Genomic DNA, 17,897 nt, shown 5'->3' with positions numbered 1-17,897 from the left:
GAGTCTTCCCACTGCTGCTCATACCCATCCTGTGAATAATTCAGAATGTTTATTGCAGTCGCCTGTATCCCTGGATGTAAAACTTACCTCTTTCTTTGCTCCTGTGTTTCCTTATTCACCTGACTGTGCTTGTTGTTCCTTGCAGTGTGTGCTGGCACAGAGAACAAGCTGAGCTCCCTCTCAGACCTGGAGCAGCAGTACCGGGCCCTGCGCAAGTACTATGAGAACTGCGAGGTAGTTATGGGCAACCTGGAAATCACCAGCATCGAGCACAACAGAGACCTCTCCTTCCTGAGGGTAAGCGACCTCCTCTTTATTTCCTTATCTTATGCATAGAGAGGAGCAGCCATGGGTGCTGGGCTGGAGTTATGAGCCTAATGGGCCATTCAGCGTTTGGAGGAGGTCTGTGATAGTGCAAGGCTGTCCTGCCTCCATGGAGTTGGGGTTGTGTGCTCTAGCAGTGGTCTCACTTGAGAGAATTTACTGTTTTGTATAAATAATGTGCTTTTGCCCTTTGGGCTTGAGGAGGAGTATTTTGGCGTGGTCTCTGCATTACCTGTTAAGATGTTAGCAACTGCAGTGAGTAGGAAGTGAACACCCAATTAAAAGAATTGAAGCCCGTTGCTATTTGGCATGCCAAAATTGATGATGTTGGAAAAAGTGCCCTAGTTAGCAGTGATCCAACACTCACAAGCTGGAACTGGAGGATGCTGCAGGCAATGTGACTGCAAATATGAAAGAAACTGGGTGCCTGGGTATGAGGGCCATGGCAGGAAACCCAGCTCAGGATGATGGGCTTACGGGCTGCACAGGTCATGCTCTCAAACAGAAATCAGCCCGTGGCACAGGCACTGCTTGGATTGCGTGGAATCCCTCGCATCTTATTCTGCAAAGCTCTCAGGTCACATTTTGAGATGTATGTCTGTGTGTAAGTGCCATTTTTATAAGAAGCATGTAGGGGAGTGGAGGAGTTCCAATCCAGCAGCAGGCAGCCCCGCAGGTTGTGTTACACCCAGGCACTTGCTTGCTGGCTCACGGGTGAGCCTGGTGCTCAGCTTCAGTTCACAAAAACCTGAACTTTCTGTTACAGGTTCTAACAACAGCAAAGCAGATTTTCTAACAGTGTGCTTAGCTGTGCTTCACGTTAAATTTGTTGGGGATTTCGCAGGATTTCTGCTCTGTACATCGGCCTTTATTTGCTCAAAGCTGTTGAAAGATCTGCAAGCTGAATCTCGCTACCAGATAGCGAGATGTCTGGAGTGCAGTTTGGGGTGCTAATTGCACTCAGACTAACAGGTTTCCAGTTAATTTGAGCGACGAATGCCTCGGAAGTGAATGCTATCTGTGCATTTCACAGTTGTGACAGGTGGGAAAAACGCATATGTGCTTGTGCTCTGAAATAGATAGCCTTGGGGCAGCTGGACTAATGGTGCCCACTGCATAGACTTCGTGCGAGGGCAGAATCCCTGAACTGCTTCAGGCATCACTGAGGTTCCAGAAGCCCTCCAGAACCCTCAGTGGAGTCGTCGTGCATGCCGCCAAATTCATTGCAGATAGTTTACCCGCTTCAGCTTCCTACTCTTCCTGCTTTGACCAGGAATAGGTGGGGAAAGCAAAATAATCATCAATGAGGGACTCACCGTTACTTGTGGAGAGCTGCCATAAGGAGAGTTAAATGTTAGCAGTAGTGTGGCACTAAAATCAGCAAATGAGAGCAAGGAAGAAGGGCTGGTAGTGAAAGACGGTGGTCTGGTCATGTTTGCTTCTTGGTGACATTTACTATTGCTTTTTTGTTGGTGTTACTGCTTGTTGCACCTGAGACTGCGCTCTCACAGAAGTCCCAACAAAGAGCAGAAGTTGAAACAACAGCCAGCAAACTAAAACGCTAGGTAATATGATAAATGGTGGTCATTAAAATGGAAAACCAAACAGAGAGAACATGTTCTTAGTGAGGCGAATAAATAAATAAGATTTGGCATATTTACACCGATAATTCAACATTCATTAGTTAGGCAATATTACTTGTTTTATCGTTTGAAAAATGATTTGAATGGCCAAATGAAGGTGGCAGATGGGAGATAAGTAAATGAAAGGCCGTTTGTCTCCTTGACTTGAACATGTTGAACTCATCCTGCACTGTGACGTTCTGCCAGTTTGCTCTCTTCTTCTCAGTCTCCTGCAAAAATTGCCTGCTTTACCTTCAAGCAGGCCATTAGTGGTTTGGGTTGTCTGTGTATCTGTCCAGTGGGCACAGTGGCACTGTGTCCCATTGGCCATTTGAACATGCTCCTTGTTCTTCCTAGCAGTCCTGATTTGGTGTGGGCTGGGAGCGTGCATCTGCTGTCTTGGTTTGGGGAGCTGGGTGTCACCTGCTTGTGGGCAGCCAAAGTGGGGGGAGTGGTGTGAGGTCCTCTTGCGGAGGCAGAGCTGGGATTTTTCTCCCTGTCTGGAATTTCCTAGTAGATCAGATACCTATTGCAAATGACTGATTCCAGAAACAGGACCCTGCTTCAGTGCCACTTGGCAAAACTGACAGCTTGTATTGTGGACAGTCCTTACTTTCGTAACAGTGTTTGTGTACTGAATGTTCTAAATGAAATACAAAATCAGTATACCACAAAACCATCTTCTATAGGCGCCCTTCTTCAACACGTTTGGTAAATGACTCCTATCTCTGACCAACCCCCAGCCTTTCAGCAGTTCACAGTCAGAAGATTGTCTTCTTGTCCCTGGATTTTATTTAACCAATTCAGATTATTTATTTTTGAAGACATGACTGAAGTTCTGCACCACGCACTGCAGTAACTCTCCCAAACGATTGTGAAACTTATTTCTAACTGCAATCATCGTCCTTCAGAGGTGATCTACCACTGCTTTTAAAATTCTTTCTTCATTTACCTTAGCGGTGCTGCTGTAGTTCCCTGAACCACAGCTGTTAGCACTGCCTGTTGTTTGCTGGGTGTGAGCTATGTGGCAGGCAGCTTTATTGCTGCTGCAGTTTCTGCACAAATGTGTAGCCCCTTCTTTCCTCTGTCAGCATGCATAACTGTGTGCTCTGAGCCCATATTTATTGTTTTCCTTACAGTGACACTGAAACTTTGAGGCAGGTGGAATGTGAGGGCTGGGGTTTTCTATGGAGAATATAGTTTATTTTTGCTTCTGGTTGTGTTCAGTCTTGGAGGAAGACTGGTTCAGACAGAGCTCCTCTGAGGGAGGCTTCCAGCACAAGCAGGACAGGAGTTGTTGCACACCTCGCTGCCCATCAGCGTTCAGAGCTGCATCTGGTCAAAAAAATAAGTCCTGTGTAGTTTTGGAAAGCTTTCTAGTCTCCTGTAACAAAACAGGTTCCGTGCAGACCCTTCCAAAAGCTCTGGCTGCCTTGACAAGCAGGAGAGAGCCTGCAGGCTGAACCTACTTGCTGAGATGAGGAGCTCCAAGGCAGGAGTACGGATTGCTCAGCAGATCACCACAGGGAAAAGCCCTGTGTCCTCTTCTGCAGTGAGATCAATTCCCAGCTAGCAGGCTTGGATAAGGGACAGGGAAACCCCAAAAAGGAAGTGCTGTAGGGTGGCTCTGTCTGTAGGGAGGGTAATTTTCTCCAGAAATGCATTGTAGTCCATCCCTAGAAGTATTAGAGGGGTAAAGTCGCCCTGTGGCATCTCTTCTGCAGTGAGTTGCACCCGGACAGCCTCACCAGCATGCATGGCTGCATGTTTGGCTGGCAAGAAGCAAAGAGGTCTCCGTGTAATACCAGACCTGGAAATCAAATGCATGCACTTACTTATTTGGAATTGCCTTCCCAGCATCTTGCCATTAGAATACAAAGCATCAGAGCTGAGTGGAGCAGTGTGCCGGGCAGGGCAGTGTGTGCTGCCTCTGTGGAAAGAGGACACCTCTGACCTTCTGCCTTTATCTGGCTGAGATGCACAAAAGCAATCAAGGCAGCTGCTGTGTTGGGTGGATTACAAGAGGCCAGGGGCATGCCAGGCCGTGCTCCTGGCATGGACAAACTGTTTTACACTGGCTGGGATCTGCTGCCAACTGTGTTGGATGAACCTGAAATGTGTTAGAAGCAAGTTGGATCCCAAACTCAGAGGGTGGAGTGGGAGCAGAGGCCAGATGCATGAGGCATCTGTGGTACAGCTCTTCTCCTGGAGGATGGCTTTTTCTTTCCTTTCCCTTTGCTTCTGAAGAAGCTGTAGCTTAAAATAGTCTTGGCAGGGAGTATTGATTGCAACAGCTCATGTCTGTGGGGTCATCCTGATCCCTCCTTCATGCAGAAACGGGTGGTCAGATGGCAAGCCATGCTGCAGCCATACCTTGAGAACAGTGCAGTGCCATGATACAGTAAGAAGTGAAATGATGAAATAAAAGAGTGGTTCCAGCAACCTCAGGGCAGGGATCAGCATTTCCAGAGCAACACCCATCACCTCTTGAAGCACTCTGCTGTCCTGCTCTCCTCCCTCACTACTACCTGCCAGCAGCATTCACACTGCCTTGTACCTGTGGGGTGAGACAACACTTGGGTGCTTGCTGCATGCACCCGTATTGAAGACCAATGTTACACATCATGCAGTCCCTAGCATCACCTCCTCCAGCATCATCCCAACCCCCCCACTCCCCAGGAGCCCTTTCCAGCAGCCCCCTTACCCAGAGCTGCCTGTGTGGCCCCTGACCCCCACATGCTCCCTCCTTGCTCTCTTGCCAGGACAGCCCCGTAGTGCCTGGCTATGTGTGCCCCCTCCGGTGACAAATAACCCTGAAGCTGTCAGCCGCCGCAGGAGGAGCACGGGGTTAAACAAATGCCTTTGCTTTTGCTCCTAGCCCTGCAGCTCGGCACGCACCTATTTCTGTCCAGCTCTTGCAGAGTGTTTTTTTAATGTTGTTTACAAACTCCGCAGCTCCATCTCACACTCAGCTCATGTTTTTGCTGGTTCCCCACAGCCACCTTTCCACTCTGTTTTTACACTCCTCCCATCTCTGTTCTTTCATTTTCATGGCTGCCCAGGGCATTGCAGCAGGCAGGATAACTGGGCTGGGAGGATCGCTTCTCTTCCATATGCAGAGCCAACCTCCTGCACCTTCAGTAATGTGATCAACCCATCGGTGTTTACTTTCTACCATTCTGTCTTTCTGCCATCCTCTTTTCCCCACCAGCACTGCCAAACCACCCCAGGGCTGCTCTGCAGTGCAGCTTTGGCTTGGCTTTGAGTCTTAAAGTGTAACTTAAAGACTGTGCAAGCTGGTACTCTTCTGTTTGAATTAAATTTTTAGCTTCTGCAAAGCAAACCTAGAAGAGAATTAATATACAATTAATCCTCAAGCTGGGTTTGCCAAGCCATAGCCAAATATGTGTACATTAGCGATTTCCCCATTAATTCAGCAATTATTTTTGGTGGCTTCGTATGTGAGACAGACTTTGAAATAAACGGTTGTGTTTGCGGGAGGAGCAGCGCGCTGCATAAATGCCAGCTCCTGCTATGACCCAGGTCAGTGCATGCAGCTGTGTGCCAGGCATCATCCGGCTCCCAGGCAGAGCTCTGGGTGGCAGGGATCCGCCAAAGGGACTGATCCCAACCTGAGGCTTCATCTCCCACATTGCCAGCTTTGGCCAAGCACTTCCCTGCTCTCCAGCTGCCCCTGCCTTGGGGGAGAAGCCTTCGGTTTGGGAGAATGTCCTTCAGCTGTGTCACATCTGGAGATGAGAGGATGGCAGGTAGAGATTTGAAGTCCAGAGTGATTAAGAAGTCTCTTTAAGCTTTCTTTTAGCCTCTCCCTTTCAGCTCCCATTGTACTGAAGGCACCCCACCTCCTGCCGCCCTGGAAGCCTGTCTGATTCATGTGCGTGGCAGTGATAGCAACTCTTGAGAGATAAAAGGAGTCTAACTTAAATTATTCACAGCAACCCAAACCCACGCACATGCTCCACATCACTAATCCCTTTTCCTCCTGCCATCCTGCTCTCATGGCTGCAGCAAAGCCTCCTGTTTTCATGCGGGGCGGTGTGCCGGCACCCAGCGTTTTCCAGGTTCCTGAAGCCCTCCTGATGGTGGGGCAGAGATCTGGAGGTCTGTCCTTCCCACGGACCCTGATGATCCTTGCCAGCCCCTCCAGCATCTTGCAGAGGCCAAGCAGGTATGGGAGCGTTCTTGCAGGGGTGTGTATCCATAAGGTGTTTAGCAAAGCCAGCATCCCAGAGGGCTGGGCAGGCACTGTAAAGGCACTGCTGGTAAGAGGAGAATGTTATTAAACATAGAACAGTGCAAACTTCTTAATTAGGCAGTGTTTCTCTTAGAAGCTCTTCTGCCCTCCAGGCAAGTGAAATGAGTTATACTTTCCCTTTCAACCGCCTTATGCTCTTAATAATCTTCCTCTTGTAAATGTAAACCTTTCCCATACCTGTGTGTTGGGAAATGCCGGCTAATTGAAGCCGTACTGAATCAAACAAGGAGATAAAATTAAGCTAACCACCACCATCAACAAAAAAAGACTGGTAGCAAATACTTTCAAATTATAAATGGATTTATTAGGTTAGAAAGAAAAGGAGTGCTTTTCTTTGTACCACACAAAGAGGGCTGTCTGCATGCGGTGCCAGTGGTGAGTGCAGCGAGTTCTGAGTCTAATCGTAAGCCTAACTTGACACTGGAGGAACCTCTCCTGTTTTATACTGTTCCCTGACCATCTCCACTCAGGTGACTTTTAGGATTATTTCTTCTCCTCTTTGTCCAACCACTATCTCAAATCCTGCCACGAAGCAGAGAATGGAGCCCAGGTGAGGCGTAGGTGGTTACAGAGATATCTAGTTGTTGTAGAGCAGTGTGCGTTCTGTGGCATGTGGAAGCATTCTGTGCTTTCCTTCAAGTATTTTTTTCTCTTTTTCTCAGCATTTAGGGAATGAATCGGCAGTTTTTCCCCTAGCCCTCCCTCCCTCGATTCCCATTTTACTATGGAATAAAATGAAATTTAACAAACCGACTGTCAGAGAGCTGAATAATCTTGCATTGTAATACACCAACTCAGAGTCCTGGATCAATGGGCTTGAATTGCTGTTAAAAGCTGTATGAAAGGGAAAGCAAAGTCTTTTGCTGTAAGCTGTGTCAAGGGGTGGAGGAGCAGAGGGATAGATGGAGGCTTAGCCAACAGTTTTTGTGCTAAACCAGATCAATTTTAAAGGTTTCCTCTGTAGCTGCCTGCCAGAGGGCTTTTATAGTTCGGAACCATCAGCAGAATTGTGCAGATTGCAGCATTTAGCAGCATTAACTCTTCCCCCAGCACAGGAGGAGGTGGCCTTCCTGAGCATCCGCTCATCCACTCGAGGTCCCAAAGCCATGTCCTTGTGGCTGCTGCTCCACTGTGCAGACCTTGCCAGGGCCCTCATGGAGCATGTAATCAGGTGTTTCTGGGGTGTCCCCAGCACCAAATATCATCGCAGGTCCAGTCCGGGAGGGCTTGGCTAAAGCCATGGGGATCCAGTGAGAGCAGTACTTGTTTGAGTGGTTGAGTACAAGCATTCCTTTTGACTTCATCTTCTTGATAACTATTTACCAGGGTAAATAGTGATATGACAAAGGGGAATGGTTTTAAACTGAAACACGGGAGGTTTAGGTTGAATATTAGGAGAAAGTTTTTCACACAGAGGGTGGTGACGCACTGGAACAGGTTGCCCAAGGAGGTTGTGGATGCCCCATCCCTGCAGGCATTCGAGGCCAGGCTGGATGTGGCTCTGGGCAGCCTGGTCTGGTGGTTGGTGACCCTGCACACAGCAGGGGGTTGGAACCAGATGAGCACTGTGCTCCTTTGCAACCCAGGCCATTCCATGACTTGTGTTTGAAGTTAGGTAGAAGGCTAATAGTGTCCATGATCTATATTGAATGATGTGTAGTGTTCTTCCTTTTTCCTCTTTTGTGGTGAATAGTCCTGCCAGAGAGGAGGAATGACGTGCTTTGTGGTAGTATCTGAATGTAATGAACTTGAAAATGTCAAAAGGAGGGTGGAAATACCACGTTAGTTTTGAAGAAACTGCACTTTTCTGTGTGGGGAAAATAAGTGATAACTTAATGTTGCCTACTGGAAGGAGAGGTTACATCAACAAATGCATTTTGTATTAGAGCCTTTGCTCATGCTTTGAGAAAACAACATAGAGGAGCCCAAACTGGAGACCGGAGACCCTCAAAGTGAATGCCATTCAGTCTGAAGAGGGCGCAAAGGATGCAGCTGAATGGCCTACCAGCTTGAATGGTGGTAGGATCTCATTCTGATTTCTGATATTTTGGGACTGATTCAGACCTCAGATGCCAACAAAGGAGTTGTGAAGCACAGTAAACAGTTTGTTAAGTCCAAGCGATCCTTAACTATTGGCAAGGAAACCCATGGTAGCACACAGCTGATGGCGGACAAATTGCTCCCTCCAGATGGGAAAGCCTATTGCTTTAAACCCTTTCCATACTTTGCTAATTTGTGTGTGGAAAGGATTTGGAAAGGGGGCTTTTGTACCTGTGGTGTCCTCTGAGCAGGGGGCAATGGGAGGGATGGGGAGGCACATGTATAGTGCCTGCCTCAGGAATAACAGTGGCCATTCATCCTTCAAGAACACCGAGCAGAGTGAAAGCCTGAGAAAGGAAAATCTATAATGAATATCAAGGAATTAATGGCTATCTCTGCAAAACTGCAAAATACCCTCTTCAGGAAGCAGATGATGTTGCTGGATTCCTTTCAATCCCGCTGAGTGATCAGCTAGAAAACGTATCTGCTGTAAAGAACTGCCTTGCTTTGATAAGGATGTGGAAAACATGACCTAATAGGTCTTAGATTAAAAAAAAAAACACATTTTTTAAAATTTCTCAGGAGACACAGGGATTTTTAGGTAAAAGAGAAGACAGTGCGTTCTTGGGATGGTTGCAACCACGGGGACTTTCACGTGCTTTGGAAAAGGCTCTTGTAGTTAAAAGTACAGGAGGTGATGAAGGAACAAAGCGAAGCCTGCAAGGCCCCATCTGCCTTTTATTTCCATCCCTTTCACGTGATGTTCTTGTGGGCAGGTGAATACCGTCCCTAAAACAGGCAGATCTCTGTGGCACAACCCCAGCTGTGCCATGGGTGGCCCTGGTTGTCGGTGCAGCAGGAGCTGAAGCAGCGTTGCCCAGTAGTGATGCTGGATGCTGAACCGCTCCCTTGTCCACTCATCAGCTCAGTGCCAAAACAGACATTTGATCTCAGCAGAACAGTCAGTTTTAAACTGCAGATTATCCACCACTTCGTCTCTTCACTTAGCTGTGGAGATGATTTGTTTCAGCTGTAGATCAATTATAGCCCAAAACCAGCGCTCAGTTCGCTCGTAGCATGTGAAATGAAGACAAAACCATTCTGGGCACAACCGATGGATCTTCCTTTACAGCTCCTCCATCCCTGAGCATCAATATCCATCACTGGGCACTGAGTGTTCATTCATTCCCCCAGCCCGTCGTGCTCATTTCATTAGGGTACAATGAATTATTTTAACAGAACGATGCATGTATAAGAATGAAATGTGGTTAAAAGGCCATTTATGTCTTGGGTTGCCTATAAGTGTCCCGCGCTGGATGACACCAAAATCACTCACACTGATCAAATACTTATGATCAGAGCTCATCAGGAAGTGATGTTTGTTATGGATGAGGCAGTTCTGTCATACCAAAATATTTTCACTCTTTTTTTCTTGATGGCATTATGGCCAGTATTCTCCCCCTGTAGCTCCCCTATAAAACTTGGGAAGCTCTTTGGGATCTGGGATGGTGTGATGGAACAGCTGTTAGCAGTGCATGAGGAGCCCTTTTTAATTAAGAGAAGTCTTAATTAAGTAGAAAAACCTCTTTTATTCCTTCCAAAGAGTTAGCCAACCTGTTGGGCTTGGCCCCTCACTTGGCAAATTGATCCAGCTGGGTTAGGCTGACCAAACAGCAGATTCCCAGAATGCTGAAATAATGCCATTGCTACACATGTTCCTACGAGGCCAGCTAACGTTTCTGTGGCTAGGTCTGGAAGATACAAATCTATACCCACATTGGTGCATCTCCTGCAGCATCCCTGCAGTGCCGTGCCTTGGGATCGGCTCAGTGTGTGTCAGATGAGCAGGGCTGAGTGCAGCTGCCTGCAAGTATTTGAGATGTAAATTTCAGGTAAATAATTAAAACAGGTTTTCTTTTGTTTTGACTTGTAATACTGTTGCTTGACCAAAATGTGTTGCTTTTCAGTCTCTTTCTATGTAATGGAAGAGGTAACTACTGTCTGCCTGCTAACGGGTTCTAACAGTGATGCAGTGCATCGTGTGCTGATGTGTATCACAGAGCTTTCTAGTCTATATCAGTAGAGTTCACACATGCTCTGGGACTTCATCATGAAAATAAATAATTTGGATTGCAATTCTGCACCTTGCATAAAATTTCACCATTCTCCAGACGTGCCTCCAGTTTGAGGTGTAATGTCATTTTTTGTTTCCTTTTGAAGTTCAAATAGTTTTGCTGTTCTGCTGTACTTAAAGCGTTGGGTTGGAGCTCTGATCTCTGTGGGGAAATTACCCAACATCTTTTTATGTCTGTTAAGAACTGAGGTTTTGCTAGGTGAAACAACTGGCAACTCTACAGTGACTGCTGCCCGTAACTTTTGTAGCAACTGTGAGGAGCCGGAAATTGGCTGCTCCTTAAGCAATAGGGTGTTTTGTTTTTTTTTTTTTTGCTATGAAATTTTAATGCTGCATCACTCTGTGAAGCCATAGCTGATGCAAATATTTGTCGTGTCTGCTGCAAACAGTGTCCACTGGATGTTAATTTGCCAGAACCTTGAATCCCGTTGTGCTGGGTTGGCGTGAACTTCCCAGAAGCAAAATAAGGAGGTTTCATCTTGAGTTTCAGCAAAGGCTTTTCTTGTTCCCTTAAATCAGTGTCTTCAGCTCCATCAGATACATCTCCCAGTGCCTTTCTGGGGTTCTCAAATCCAAAAGGCCTTCTGTGTGACAGGGCTTTTAAGAGACAGGGATCTCTCCTAGCCCTCATTTAATTGCCGGCTAATGGGCTCTCATCTCACCTAGTGCAGGGCTTTGTTTTTATCTGTGTCTTTTTTAATTGAGCTGAACGCATCTTCTTCCTTCGTGCTGCATTTGATCTCTGCTGGATAGAGCAAATCTTTGCAGCATGTAACATCACGTGTTTCTCTGATGGCTTTCGTCTCCCATATGCTCTGGTTCAGTAACAGTTTTGGCTGATCACTGTGACAGCAAAACACCTTTTTATTTAATCTACAGCTTTCTGGAAACTTGTCTTTGGGCATAATCAACATAACCTTCAGCTCTTCTTTGAAACCATGGATCTAAAAGGCAGGAATGTCAGTAAAGCTTTGCAGCTTGCGGGAGACTTCAGCACGTCTGGCAGATGAAAGCGGAGGAGGGAACCATCACAGACACACCAGATCCACGCTCATCAGGCTGGCTGCTGACTGTGGGACCCCTGCATTGGGAAGGACAGGCTGCCCAGAGGAAATCCCACAGGAAAGAAGCCAAAGGCAAAATGGTGTGAGAGGCCTGGGGGGCTCTGCGCTGGAGGTGCTCCGTAAGTCTTAGTGAGCACCGCACTTAGTTGCTGTCCACTGACAGAAACTGCCCTGTGCTGAAAGGCCTTTTGGACTTGAGAGCTGATGGTTTATTATTAGAAGAGTAGCGATGTTGTCATTTTTAAGAAAAAGAGGAGAAAATGAGAATAAATTACAGCAAAATGTCAGCAACTGCTGAAAATAGAGAAGTAGCAACAGGGGCTCTTTGGTGTTTTTGCAGCCAGGCAAGCACAAGCAGCAGGAACAGTGCCAGCATATGAATTCCATCAGCTCGGCTCATTATCTTCACCTGTTTTTAAACATTTCAAGTTCAATTTTTAATTTTGGTTGACACCGGATAACAAGAATCAAAATATGATGATTCATGTTAAAATACCAGTTGCAGAAAGCATACATCGATAATGTAAGCGGCTTGAGACTGAATGGCCATGGTCTTCCAAGAAATCTTTTTTATTTCTCATGTTCCCTTGTCTGGACAAGATTTATTAAACAGCCCTTTAAAAGGATTGTTCCCTTTCCCTACCTTTTATTATTGGTGGGAGCCAATTTGAGGCTCTTTCCGTTGCGTGAAGGGCCAGTGTCCCCAATGATTGATGAGCTTGGTGGAAAGGGATTTGAATTTTACAAGCCTGCGCTGCTTGGAATAATACTACCAGGAAAAAAAAAGAAGAAAAAAAAAAGAAGGCTGTTCTTCACATTTCAACTTCATTGCCTATTATTTCCAAGCTTCTCCTTTGCTTCTCCACCCCTCCTCTTGGTCATCCCCTTGATTTTCTGTCTTGCTTTGCGGGGTGAGGATAGAGAAAGTGAAATGTGCACGGTGCAGGTAGTGAAGGTGGCTGTTGGAGAAAGAGCTGCCAGCTGTTTGTGCGCAGTGGTGACTTTTGTTCTTTTGTTCTATTGTTATTAACGATGACAACTAATAGACGTTTGTTCTTGGTATACTTCTCTGGAGCTCTGCTCTATTCAGAGAGGGTAAACTGGGTGTAAACAGCAACAAGGGAGGTGGTGGAGACAACAGCCCTGGAGGTGTTTGGGAATATATATACGTGGCACTGAGGGACGTTGTGTAGGGGACATGGTGATGATGATGGGTTGGAGTTGGGCTAGGTGGTCTTAGAGTAATTTTCCAACCTAAATGACTCTGTGATTCTATTCTAAGGCTGGCAGGAGAGCAGTAGGACAGGTAAGGCATACGTGCTAGTTTCCCAAATACAGCTGTAATCCTGTATGTTGGGGCTGTCAGTGCAGAACTGTTTTGCTCTCTTCCGGGGAGCGTTTACTGGATCTCTCTGTGGCTTGATCGTGATGGTGGCCAAACACAGACTTTTCTCCCAGGGATCCCAGCAAATTGGGTATCTGACTGCTTCTCATGCAGACCTGCTCTTGCCAATGCCTGGAGTCAGAATTTCAAGGCAGAATTTCCCATCTTTTTCCCCTGTCACACACACTAACTTATTTTACGTTCAGACCTCTGATCTTTCTCCTTTTCCTGGGTGCCCAGCAGAGATTTTCATCCTGTAAATACCAGAAGGTGCCTAATCATCCTTGTCTCTAGGAGTCCTAATTTAATTCCTCTTGTTTTCATTAGGGGGTTTCTGCCTTCCTATTTTTTTTCCTAATCCTCCTCAGGAGACCTCTAAAACTTTTCCACTGGAGCAATGGCAAATTTAAACCAGAAGGTTGTTTTTCTTAAGCACCTCTTGAGGATCCACTGATGCAGGCTGAAACAGAGACATGCTATACATACAGCAAACGGGTATTCAAGCGAGCGAATTGAATGCTAAAAGTCAAATGAATTATTCCCTTTTAGCTTTAACTCTGAGCTCTTCCTGCACACTCAGAGCCTCAGGGGACTGTCCTCCCTTGGGGCTGCCAGCTGAAAGTGATAGGGAAAAAAGGTAATGCATGATGTTGTGTAAGACTGTCAAAAGAGAAACCGTGTAGTGACAGCAGTCAACTGCATGATGGAGATGGGAAGGGAGGGTTTGTGTGACCATGACAAGTTGACTTCTGGAAAAGCTGAAGTCTTGCAAGTATTTGGCACCTCAGTGCAGCGGTCGTGGTAGGTTTGACCCAAGTGAAAAGGTTTCTATCACACCAAAACAACAACAACAACAAAAAGAAATGGGAAGATGTTATTTCGTGATAATAGCAAATTTTTCTTCAGCTGAAAGTGAAAAAAAAAATTATTTATTTTTTTTTAAGTAAGTAATTTTAGTAAATGGCAGAACAACGAGTGTTTTGATTTTGTTGAGTGCATTTTTCCTTCCCCTCCAGCTGGAGCTCTTTGCCACGTTCATGATTAATATTCGATTTGCTTCGGTCAACCAAAAATTGGTCTTTTCCCCCTTTGCTGATACGTTTATTCTTTGAGAACTTTCTCTAACCTAATAAGGATAGATTTTTCTCGTGGCATTTTATCAGATCTGCTTTCTCTTGGCCGGGTTGAGATTTGGAACAAAAACTCATAAAAATGCAGGTCAGTGCTTACTTCACTGAAAAGAGCTTTTGCCTCTGTAAGAAATATAATGAATGTAACAAAAGGAAGATACACAGATGTGGTAATAAAATTAGTAAATTCGTGAATCGTTGAATTTCATTGAAATTATTGTAAATTGTGCTGTTACATTGTTTAATTATGTACAATTAGCACTGGAATTGCTAACGCCCTGCTGGAGCCTTTTCTCTTAGATTTACAATAGGTCATGGTAGAGTATTTTTCTCATTACTGTCACAGAGGCACTAATTGAACTGGATCTGATCTCCCACACTGACTAGTTTTCTCTATAGAAGAATAATTTATTTATGTACAAATAGTTCTTCTTTGCCATATTTAACTGGTGCCTGGAGCAGGCATAGAGGGGATGGCAGAATTTATAGTCCATTAAAGCATTTTCCATCAGTTGTCACTTGAAAAAACTCTTTTGGGCATATGAATCAGGAGGAAGATGAATGTAGTTTTGGTAAGTCTCGAAAATACTTTTCTTCTGGCCTACAGCCAGCCAGCATGGGGAAGCTCTGGGGAGCTGTACAAAAGAAATCAGCAACACTCAATTTAGATAAACACATTGAGAATCCTTCTGCTTGCAGCCTAGGAAATGCAGTATTTGGCCTTTGCCTTCAGAAGGCTTTATGGCTTCTCTCGGAGAGCTGAGGAAGAGGTGGGAGTTGCTTTCAGGGATGAGCCTGTGGATGGGAGGATTTGTGGTGTCTGATGATTGCAAGTCCAATCTGATGCTGCCTGCTCACCCCTGCAGGAATGGGGGTGAGAAGCAGTGAAATGGAAGAGCTCTTCATTTATGTCCTACCTGAAATCTCAAAACTGCCAGAGCGGAAGCCACTCCTCACAAAGGCTGATGTGCACTGATCCTGTGGATCCAAGGCTCTTGGTTTCTGGAGCTTTTCCGAGCATTTGGGGTTTTCTTTGTGTCGCTCATCCCAGCTAACCCTCTTCAATAATAAGGTACCAGCCTGTGCATGGGCATGGCAACCCTCTACCATATTCAAGCTTGGACCAGGTGGACAGGTTTTAGACCAGACAAAACCACTTGAAGTCTTTCTTTGCCTATCGGTAGGCATAAACTCAGCAGTTTTATGTGTGCATTTCCACGCCCATGGCCAGTGGATAGGGAGCACAGTGTCACCTCTGTAGGGCAGCAGGTCCCTTTGCATCCAGTTGGGGATGCCAGCTCCCTCCTTGCTCCCTAAGAGCTCAGATTTTGCATCAAACGGAGCCCAGCACCAGGAGCTTCCACCAGAAGCTCCTGTAGTGCCTGTGGGGATGCCAGGGCCATCTCAGCAAACAACACTGGACATGGGCAAGTATATTCAAAACTGAGGAGAGTATTATTAAAGATTTCATTTTCCTCTCTGTATGTTTGGAGAGTCTTTGTCAAATCAATCAGAGATTTCATTAGGTAATTATTATTTTTTCATTATTTGCCTGAGGCTTGGCGCATCTCCCCCACGCAAATAGAGAAGCCTCACAGTAAATGGGATCAGGAACTGAAAACACCCATTTTGTTCCCTGTAGCACAGAGGAGGAGCCCCCGAGCAGCCTCACAGTGTGACAGCTAGCAGCTAAGTTACGTTAGATAAGAAGTGACAGGATGCTGTCGTGTGTCATTTATCATCTGTGGCCGTGACTGAGATCGCCTCTGCTGTGCACTGGTGGATGGCCAGAGAGGATTGGTGCCCCATTCAGGGCTGGGCTCTGTTTGTACCCCCTGCTTGCAGTGCCCTTCGCAGAAAGCTTTTAGATGCTGTTTTTCTCTAGCTGACCCACCTGATCCGAAAAGCTCTAAGGCCACCAAACAAAAATATGCACAACGTATGATTAATGCGATAATTGTATAATTTTATTCCCCTTTTCATCAGAGCTGCTGCACACAGCATACATCTTAAGTATGACTACGGTGCTGTTTCCGAAGACAACTGCTGCAGATGAGTTAGGAAGACCTCTGTAGGCTATTCCAGTTAAACATTTCCTTTGCAAAATAAATACAGGCTGTCTTGTGAATAAGAATGAGATTAGCAAAAGCCATTAATTAGTATGACTTCTTAAAAGGAAACTTGCAGTACATGCAATAATTCACCATGTGCGGCATCTTAATTTGCTGCGCTGTGAAATAGTTTCCTGTTTTTGTTGTACAAATCATGGGAAGATTGAAATGACCCTGAGGATGGATGGAAGGGGTTAAAAGGGAGTGAAACCCAACTTTTGGGAGTCTGCAAGAAGAAGTGTGGAAACACAGAATTGCTTGGTCTATTCTCAGAGCTTTTCCCTAAAGCTGGGAGCAATTTAACATTGATTTGAACATTTATTTTCTTGCTTTTTTTTTCCTTTTTTTTTTTTTTTCCAGTGGCTTAATTTCTATTCCTTGTCTGGCGTGCCTGTTAATTTTGCATGCTATCACAAGCCTAATTCTTCTCTGTTGCAAATGAATATCATATAAATTAATTGCCATATGATTACCATGTAATTACATTGTGACTCATGACAGTTTAGACAAAGTATCATAGCTGCATTTTAAGAAATGATAAATGTTTGACTAATGTGTCAGAAAAATGTAAATACGTTGTGATTATTGTGGCACTTTTATGCACATTAATTCTCTCCGCAGTTTCTGTAAGCTGTCAGTCATCCCGTGGTAGAGAGCAGGCAATCCACACACCTAAATTTATCCATGTTTAGGTGATGTTTAGCATTTGGAAGCTTCTTGCACAGCGTCCAGCAGCTCGAGTCACGCAGTGGGATCCTGCCTGCTTCTCGGGAGACCTGTATGTTCCCAGTAAGCTTCTTATTTAAGGAGTTTATCCTATTACACAGTGCCAGCTACCTTTGCTGTATTTCACAGCACATGCACAATTTTACTGCAGCTCAGCAGCGGGGGCTGTCGCTGAGTTCTTTTTGTTTGGGGGTTTCACTGGCCTCGCTTGTCACATGGAAAGCATCTCTGCAGCCCACGGCCTCACTGCTGGCCACAGGGCTGAGCAGGGGTCACTGTGAGCTGTGGTCCAGCAGCCAAGCATCCCTCCAAACACCAGCCAGTGTGGGAATGAGGCATGCTGTGTGCTCAGTGAGGGAAGTTTTCCCTTCAGTTGAGCATCAGAAGTGTTTTCATGATGTTAATCTCTTTGGTGTTGGATGGTGTCTTATGGTCAGCTGTGCATTGTCACTCTGATGTGTAAAAACTCTTTTTAGCCCCGAATTGCTTAAAATAGCATCTCAAGTTTAGATGGCTCTGAGCTCTGTAAAGGTATGAGGGAAATCCATCAGCCATGCCAAGGTAGCCCCTGAAAGTCAGCTAATGGATGTTTGGTTTCAGTTACGAGGAGCGTCACCTGCTGATCTTCTCTTATCACTTACAGTGAAGTGTCTTTAGCAAGCCAGCAAGATTAGGAGAGAGCACTTTGCTGTTTTCAGCTTGCTTCTGCGCTCGTATATCAGCACCGTGCAATAAGGCAGGGTGAAACCTGGTTATGGTTATCTGTGGTCCCGTGGCAGTGCTGGAGTGTCTGCGTGGGCACAGCTCTTCCCGGCTCCAGGGAAGCTGTCTGCAATCTGTAGCCCCAGGAACAAAGAAATCCAATCACCCCCGTGTGGGGAGGTGTGAACTTCATGAGGCTGTGCAGAGATCGTTTAATACTAGGAGTGCAGGACGTGGATGCTTTCTTTGCCATTCCTTCTTTCTCTCCTTTAGTTAACTGAGAAAAACAGGGAAGAAAATATATTGAAAGACTTGGCTAATGTATTGTGTGACATTGGAAATTGCTTTAATAATGAAAGGCATCATTAGAGCAATTAGGGAGGG

General features: G+C 45.7%; 1 protein-coding gene across 6 annotated transcripts in view; it reads left to right on the top strand.

Moving 5' to 3' along the window:
- Positions 1-17,897, top strand: part of ERBB4 (erb-b2 receptor tyrosine kinase 4) — a 500,652-nt gene that overhangs the window by 180,575 nt on the left and 302,180 nt on the right. For all 6 annotated transcript variants that reach the window (XM_052675099.1, XM_052675094.1, XM_052675096.1 and 3 more), the window contains exon 2: positions 146-297. In XM_052675099.1, the coding sequence (XP_052531059.1) occupies positions 146-297 (152 nt within the window). The remainder of the gene's footprint in view (positions 1-145; positions 298-17,897) is intronic.

Source organism: Tympanuchus pallidicinctus, unplaced genomic scaffold (assembly GCF_026119805.1).
Source record: "Tympanuchus pallidicinctus isolate F22 unplaced genomic scaffold, pur_lepc_1.0 scaffold15, whole genome shotgun sequence".
NCBI lineage: Eukaryota > Metazoa > Chordata > Aves > Galliformes > Phasianidae > Tympanuchus > Tympanuchus pallidicinctus.
Note: the sequence above shows the minus strand (reverse complement) of the source record. Positions and strands in the feature narration are given on the sequence as shown.